The sequence below is a fragment of the Pteropus vampyrus genome, unplaced genomic scaffold (assembly GCF_000151845.1).
Source record: "Pteropus vampyrus isolate Shadow unplaced genomic scaffold, Pvam_2.0 Scaffold232, whole genome shotgun sequence".
NCBI lineage: Eukaryota > Metazoa > Chordata > Mammalia > Chiroptera > Pteropodidae > Pteropus > Pteropus vampyrus.
Window position 1 is genome coordinate 571,027 of NW_011889013.1, and position 8,238 is coordinate 579,264.

General features: G+C 52.7%; 1 protein-coding gene across 1 annotated transcript in view; it reads left to right on the top strand.

Annotated features, from left to right (window-relative positions):
• OC90 (otoconin 90) overlaps positions 1–8,238 on the top strand; it is a 23,856-nt gene that overhangs the window by 14,140 nt on the left and 1,478 nt on the right. The window contains exons 9-14 of the mRNA XM_011373831.1: positions 1,121–1,168; positions 2,905–2,958; positions 3,912–4,028; positions 5,086–5,257; positions 6,943–7,049; positions 8,124–8,235. Coding sequence (XP_011372133.1) covers positions 1,121–1,168; positions 2,905–2,958; positions 3,912–4,028; positions 5,086–5,257; positions 6,943–7,049; positions 8,124–8,235 — 610 coding nt within the window. The remainder of the gene's footprint in view (positions 1–1,120; positions 1,169–2,904; positions 2,959–3,911; positions 4,029–5,085; positions 5,258–6,942; positions 7,050–8,123; positions 8,236–8,238) is intronic.

Consider the following 8,238-nt stretch of genomic DNA (forward strand, 5'->3'; position numbering starts at 1 on the left):
GGGTACACTCACACCTCCGTCCCCCAGCACACACACACTCACACCCATGACCCAGGCAGTGCACACGGATGCCCTCCAAAGGAAGTGGCTGCCTGAATGCAAAGTCGAAAACCAAGCACACGGGTGCAGGGGGACAGTCAGTGAGGAAAAGCACAGGGCGTGTGAGTGCAGGTCACCGCCACGCAATTGCGGTTTGGAGTCAGACAGATTTGGGGCGGAATCCGGGTGCTCCCACTTTTCAGTTGTGTGACTTTGGGACAGTGGTTTAACCTCTCCAAGTGTCAACGTCTCTATCTGCATCAAGCAGGGACCGGCAAACTTTCCATAAAGAGCCAGAAGGCAAATATTTTGGACACAGGACCTCTGTCGCAATGACTCAGCTCTGCCATTGCAGCAGAAAAGCAGCTGTAACCGACCCGTAACTGGACGGGAGTGGCCATGTGCCAGCAAGACATCTTTTACGAACAGGCCAAGGGCCGGGCCGTAGAGTGCCGGCCCCCAGAAAGAGACGATTACACCTGTACTGGAAGGATTAAATCAGAAAGAGCATGGAGGATTCTGGATCGGCACCTTCCACAAATTCTAGTGTGACTGTAAAAAAACAGAACATACCAGCAAATCACACAGACAGGATATGGGACAACTTGCTTAAAATACATAATCTCGTTTACTGCTTATATACACAACCCTATGAAATAACTGCTCTAGCCTCCGCATTGAGATGGTAAGTTTGGATGGAGAGAGAGGTCGTCCCAGACACAGAGCTGAGTGGTGGGTTGGGGTTTGAGGCCTCTGATGGGTCTGTTCTTACTTCTAGACTAAGCTGCCCTTCCCACAGGACCTGACCCAACCAGGGGGAATGACGGCGCTTTCTCCCATTTGCTGGGTTCTTTGCCTGAATGAAGGACTAACCCTAATCTAGCCCCTTGTCCACTGAATCGGGGCCTACGTGGGCACCAACGTGCAGACACATTCCCCGCTCAGACTGCCAGGGGCGCCCTCTCCTCAATCCCCCTCCTCAGTCCCTCTGCTCCTAAACCTGTCTTCTCTGCAGGGAGTCTGGCCTGGCGAAGGGGTTGAGCTGAACTGGTAAGTGACGCTGGGTGGTTTTTCTTCACAGTGGCTGCTGAGACCAGAGATGAGCAACTGACAACTCTCTCCAGGACAAGTAAGCAGAGGGGACTTTGGAGGAAGCATGGAACCCAGCAGAGAAATGCCACCTAAATATCTGTGCTCCGTCTGGTGACCATTCTCTGACAGGGTTCAGAGGACATACTATTATATCTATTTTGAAGATTATGTGGGAAACTGAGGCTCCGAGAGGTTAAAAGTCCCAAGCCATTCAGCGCATGGCTTGTCAGACGGGTGTCTCACCTGACGTGAGGCTCTAAGACTCGTTCGTTTTCGTTCCATTACTCAGCAGCGACTCGCAGAGAACCACTCACTACCTGAAAGTCTCTAGGCCAAGTCGTCGAAGAATTTCTTAAACACTGGCCTGGCTTGGACTTTAAAGTCTAATAACCATGGATCCTTTATGAATAAGTGTAAATCACTGGTGATAACTATGTACCAATTACTAAGAACGGTTAACGGGCAGTGACGTTGTTGAGGACCTGGATGAGTCGCCCCTACACACCACGTTGTCTGGCTTGTTCCTCCCTGGTCCTGGGAAGCTGATTAGTGTCTCCAGTTTGCAGATAATGGAGAAATGGGGTCATGTATCTGGGGTAGTAGAGCTTAGTACTCCTTTACTTCTGAATCTATACTTTTGGCCTTTGAAGAGAAGCATGGGACCCGGCTTGGGACTGTTCGGATTCTCTCTTTGCTGGAGCATTTGTGCCCCCACCAGGAAATGCCAAAGTCCGATTTTTCACACTGAATTTAAGGCGGTCCCTTTCTTCCCAATGCATTCCGGAGCTGTCAACTCCAGCTCTTGGTGGCACCGCCAGAAATAAGATAGTACCTAGCACAGCGGTTCAGAGGGTCAACCTGAGCCAGGTGACTTGGATTTTCATTGTCACTTTCTAGCTCTATGACCGTTAACAACTAACCTAAGGCGTGTCACCTTTCGCATCTCTGAGTAAGAGTGAGCATAGTACTAGCTCACTGGGTTGTTGTTAACACAAGCAAAGCACTTAGTGCTGTAGCTGGCATGCAGTAAGCCTTGGTCTTTTCAGGCTGCTGTAATGAAGTAGCACAGACCAGGTGGCTTATAAACAACAGAAATTTATTTCCTCACAGTTCTGGAGGCTGGAGGTCCGAGATCAAGGTGCCAGCAGATGTGGTGTCTGGTGAGGGCCCAGCTCCTGGCTGACAGCCATCTTCTCGCTGTGTCCTCGCACGGTGGGCACGAACCCCATTCACGGGGGCTGCACCCTCACGACCTCATCACCTCCCAAAGGCCCACCTCCTGACAGCATCACATCAGGGGTTAGAACTGCAACCTGTGAATCTGCGAAGGCACAAATTATTAGTTCAGGGCATAGTACGAACTTCATTACTGGTAAACAGTGACAATGGAGTCACTTCAGGGACATGGAGCCACAAGGCCAGTGACTGGAATCACGCCATTCTGCTGCCTTGATCTCCTCTATTCAAAGAAATATGATTAAAGGAAATATTTCTTCATTCAAGTTCTGGAGGAGTGTGCTTTCCCAAACATTTTAACAGACTCACCTGCACGCAGCTGAGTTTGCCATCAAGCCTCTGTGTGTGGGGAAAGAGGGGATCCACTTTTTGGCTCAGGAGTGACCCTGCCGTCACCGGCTCTCCTAGGAGGCGACCAGGGGCCGAGTGAAGACCATGTTGCTTCCTGTGCCCAGTGGGAAGGGAGCGGCCTCTGGACAGCAAGGTGGACCAGGCTGGGGTTAATATTCACCCTGTCTCACTTTTTAGGGGGTGCAGAACCAGGCCAAGACCAGGAAGGCACAGAAGCCACGAGGACCACAACGCCTCCAGGTCAGCACATTTGGCCTGTCCCGGCTTTGTATACATATCCTTGTCCCCTACCCATTTATGAAATCGGATGTGTTCCGAAGGAGCCTTGGGGAAAAGACACCAAACTCATAATGGAGGAAATCAGTTTACTTTTACACTCCCCTAAAAGCAGACAAATGAAATTAAAAGACAGATCCATTAGCAGGAAGAAATGGAAGCTAGAGAGATGCATTTAGAAAATACAGAAAGCTGTATTTTGTTTTCTGTGCCAATCACCTGCTATTCCACATGATAAAGAGAGCCACTTTGATATCTGAGCATCCTTTGCTCTAGTCTGAGCCTCATGAGCTCTGAACTGAGCCTAGATCGGCAGATGGGTGGGGTGGAGCCTTCTGCTGCTCCGTTTGTCTGGACCAGACTGGGCTAGAGACTTCGCCCGCTGGCCTCCAGCTATGAGGGCAGGTGGGAGTGACGTGAGGAGCAAAGGGACACCCGGACAGTGCCAGGGAGGCAGGGCCAGGTCACCAGCAGCCCTGCTGGTCATGCTGAGTGGGATGAGAAGCAGCTGCAGTGTTCTGAGGAATTTGGCTTCTTACGTTATTACGGACCACGAGTGGGCTTAATTCCTCCATCATTCCTACCTCATTTGTGAGCATCGCCTTCGCTTGGCAGGTGCATGGCAGTGAACGTGACACAAATGTAGGCCTGAGGGTTCTCATCTAGGAGACGTCACCCACAGGGTCTAGCACAGGCTCCTGACAGTTTTAAGGCTATTGTAGAAAATTTGGGATCCATGTGGCATTCATGCATCTCTGAGACTCTGGCCTGATGCCTACAAACCCACTGGAGGCCACTCTCCTGAGGCTTTATTGTTCTGAAACGTCTGTCTGCACTTGGCCTTGCTCACGTGCCCATCTGCGAATCTCCTCTTGAACCGCTGTTTGAATGTGGACCACAAAGTTGTACGTTTTCAGGATCTGCAGAGATCGTTGCTGCGGCTAGAGATGTAACCGCTGTTCCTGCCGGCATTAAGTCTCTGGGGGAGGCTGTGTCATCCATCGCAAACGGTCCCGAGGAGACAACCGGAAAAGGTGAGCGGAGGCAGGCAGGCCGAGGAGCGAGGAGCGTCTGTCCTCTCCAAGTCTTGAGATCCTTTGGTTAGGTCATTAACAAAGCCCCTTAGGCCACCGTATGACACTGTGACCTTGTCACGCTGGTGCCACTAGAAGGTGCCAGCCCCCTTTGCGGATGAGAGACTCGGAGAGAGGACGTGACTCGCCTGCAGGCACACAGCTGCTGGGAGGCTGGGCCAGGGAAAGGCAGCTTCTGACCTAATGCCATCACCTCTCACTGGCCCAGAAGGAAAGAGCCTGGCATTGTCCACACCACCGTTTCCTGGAAAGATCGAAACATGTGGGTGTCAGTCACCTTGCCCCCGGGTCCGCCACCCTGGGGTGACTTACCAGAGGCGCTGCACCTGCGAGGACCTGCAGGCAGCTGGACGTGGAGGACGACGTTGGTACATGTGGGCGGCTTCCACAGCACACAAGCAGACTATGGAGGCAGCTGCGTTTGAGAGGCAGGCTGGGCCAGGAGCCTCCGCAAGGCCTCTGGCTCCTTAGTCCTCCTCCCACCAAACCTATGAAGCGGGGGGTTGCATAGCAGACGTCAGCCAACTTACCCAGTTTTAGGCAGAGGAGAACAGTGGGATAGAGGTGGAGAGAGAGACAGAAACAGAGGCAGAGAAAGTCAAGGTTCTGGAAGGCAACCCTGCCAGGGCTAAGACCCGAGGGAGGCAGAAGCCTGAGAGGACAGCCAGGCAGGCCTCCCGGGAGGCCGGGCCCGCTGGGGCCTGGGTGGGACACGGTCAGTCCACTCAGGAATAACGTGTGTCCCAAAGAGCATCTCCAGTCTTGACAAGTATCCATGCCTTGGGGGACTGAACAAGGAGTCTGGGCAGGACAGAAGCCTGGTGGGGAGGACCTGCTCTCATCCCGACTGCAGACTAGCCACAAGTTTCCCGGAAGTTGTGACGGGAAGCGGGGCACACGGGCTCGAAGACGATGGGTGCACATGCGGAGCACCGCTCTCCCTCTGTGAACGCCGTCCTGACATTCCAAGCTCTCCTGAGCCCCCGTTTCTCATCAGCTTGTGACAGGTTCGCCTTCCTGCACGTGGGAAGTGGGGACCACACACAGGTGATGCCACAGCTTGGAGAGATGCTCTTTTGTCTGACGTCCCGGTGCCCGGAGGAGTATGAATCTTACGGCTGTTACTGTGGGCAAGAAGGACGAGGTGAACCAAGGGACGCCCTGGACAGGTACGGACAGGTGAGGGTGGTGAGCCGGTGGTGCTGATGCGGCCTGCAGCGAAAGGCCATAACTGTCCCCAACCTTGGACACTGTTTTGGGTTTCACAAAGAGCTTGTTGCTCGCATCATCTTACTCGGGGTGGCTCTCGCCATTCTGGACCTATTTTCTCGAAAAGTAGCTGAGGCTCAGACTTGTCTGAGATCATCCAGCTACCAAGGGGCAGAGCCAGGTGGACCCAGATCTTTTGATGTGGGGGTCAAGCTCTACCACAAATACCTCCCAGCTGCTCTAAGAGGTTTAATTTGCACAGATACTTCAAGGGGCCCAAATCTGCCCATTTTGCAATGAGCAAATTGAGAACTGGGGTTTCTGGTTGATTTGTTCTGTAAGAGCCCAATAACCAGAGAGAAAAGGCATATTACCTACAAAAGTAAATCACCTATGACAAAAGTAACAAACACCCTACCCCCATATGCATACCTTCGCAAGAGCTTAAAATAATAATAATAATAATAATAATAATAATAATAATAACAACAACAACAAAATAATAAATAAAAGCCATAGCCTTGACTAAGGAAGAGTTAGTCAAACGTATCACTTTCTGCAAGGGTGTCTTTTCAAAACCATGTACACCTTATATTCTGGGTGATTTAAGTGATTTTTCAAGGGTATTTTTGATCAGATGTGATTTCTGATTCACTTAGTGACTTTAGATTTTAACTATTATAGTAACTATCTACCACCGCCCACCCCAGCCAAATGCGCACACAAGGTAGCGTGGCTTTGCTGGGATAACAGCTAAACGGGGGCTGCCATTCGTAGCCGACAGCAACCAGCAGCCACTGCCTAACGTGACACTTGAGGTAGGTGGTCTCTCCATTGCTGGCAACGTGGAAAGGCTGGTGAAGCTGACGCTTGGCTGAGCACGAGCTCTACCAAAAAGATGCAAAAGTGTGTGGCTGATCCCTGCTCCGGCTGCCGTCTCCGTGATGGACTGAGAGTTAAGGACGGGGGAAAAGGGAGGAGTTAGGGGCATTTGTAGCCCCTGATCGTAGCCATCAAGAGATCCCTCCATCTGGCAGGAGCGGCACGGGAGATTGTGAGGCTTCATGAGGCCAGATGGGTGGGTCCACGAAGCAAGACACTGGCCCGTTCCCGTGTTTTCTGAGGTCTTGCTCCATGTTGGACACATTTCCAGATACAGTTCCTTATTTATGTTCAAGACAGTTACTCTGCTCTCTCTCGAGGCTGGGGACCAAGCGAGGTGCTCCATTAGGTAAAAGGCCGGAAGGACTGGGGTCACAGCTAATCCATATGGTACCCCTTCTGTAAACTAAAAACAGTGCCCTGTCCTCAAGGTCGTTTATTTCCACCTGCTGGAAAATTATTGTAATGAATATGAAAATCATTCATCTTTGCAGTCAACGGAATCATAATACAAATACAAAAACTTTTTTAAAAAATAATAAGATATGTACAGTGTGCGTTGACACTGCCCTTGGCGTGAGGTCTTGGTGGAGTACATGGCCTTAGCGACCACACGTGGGGCCCGTATCAGTCAGCCCTGTGTGCGCTGGAAGGCAGCCACTGGCTTCTTGCACTATTGTAGGGAGCGTGGGAGAAGCAGGCCTTGAGAGAGTTCCTGGGGCAGCTGGATCTCTGGGCAATAAAGGGTTTTCCTCGGTCTTAGGTGCTGTTTCTCCCATCACTGCTGCCTGGAGCAGGTGAGAAGGCTGGGCTGCCTGCTCGAGAGGCTTCCTCGGCCACCGGCAGAGTGTGTGGACGGGTTACCCCAGTGTAAGTGCCGAGGGCCTGCACGGCGAGCTCTTCATTCATTCACACCAGCATCGTGACCACAGCTCGTGCCTAGAGACGCTTTCCCCAGCACGTTTTCATCTGTAATGTGACTTAATACTCTTCTTAGCGCTGAGGCACATTTAAGTACCCTTATTCCACTGAGGAGACTCAAGTTCAAGGTGCTAAGTCAGCTGCCGACAATCACAGAGCTGGTTAGGAGCGGCCCGGGAACAATCTAGAGAGCCATGCTTCCTCGGTGCTGTGTGTTGTTCTCAGCTCTTGCTCTGTATTAGCAGAGTTCATCCCCACGGCCATCTTGGGACATAGCACTAGGAGTTACCCCATTGTCCAGAGGCGGTGGCCGAGGTCCAAGGTCACAGAGGTAGAAGTCAGTGACGGAGCTGGGGTCGGGACCACAAAACCACATTGCCTCAAACCCAGAACCGAGTCTTCACCATGCCGGCGGGTCTCTTTTCCTAAGGAGCTGAACCCTTCCCCAACGCGAGATATTCCGAGTGACCGCATGAAGGAGAGTGGCTCTGGCTGACAGGACCACTGGCCGCTCAGGCCCTCAGGCGGGGACAGCTGAAGCTGGCACGGCCCATGAGCATCTTTTAGAGCATCTCTTAGAGCAAACCGGGGCTTGCTGCCGCACCGGCTTTATCCACAGCCTCTGGCCCCGCTTCCTCACCCACACGGGCGGATGCGTTTCCATCGCGCTTTGCGGTTTAAGAGGAAGCGCTCCCCGTCGCGTTTCACGAGCGCCCCGCGAGGCTTTGTTCTCATCCACGTCTGGGGAAGCCACTGGCAGGGCCCGGTCCTTCCTCCCTCTGCGACCCCCAGCACAGCGCGTGCACTGCCATGCCGTCCTGTCTGGTAGGGTCCTGTGCGCCTCTCACTTCCCGGGAGCTCTGTGCTTACATGTCACTCATCGTTCATTCATTCATTCACTCACTCACTCACTCACTGCCAAGAGGTTCAGGGTGGGGTGTGGAAGGGCAGAACTGAAGGGGGACTCAGGCCTTCACTTGCCATCCCACGTCTCACGTCTGCTACTCTGTCTCACCCTCTCAGGCGTGGGGCCGAGCCTGTGCGCGAAGCTGCTTTGTGCCTGTGACCAGACAGCGGCCGAGTGCATGGCCTCGGCCTCCTTTAACCAGAGCCTCAAGTCATCGGGCGGGCCGGAGTG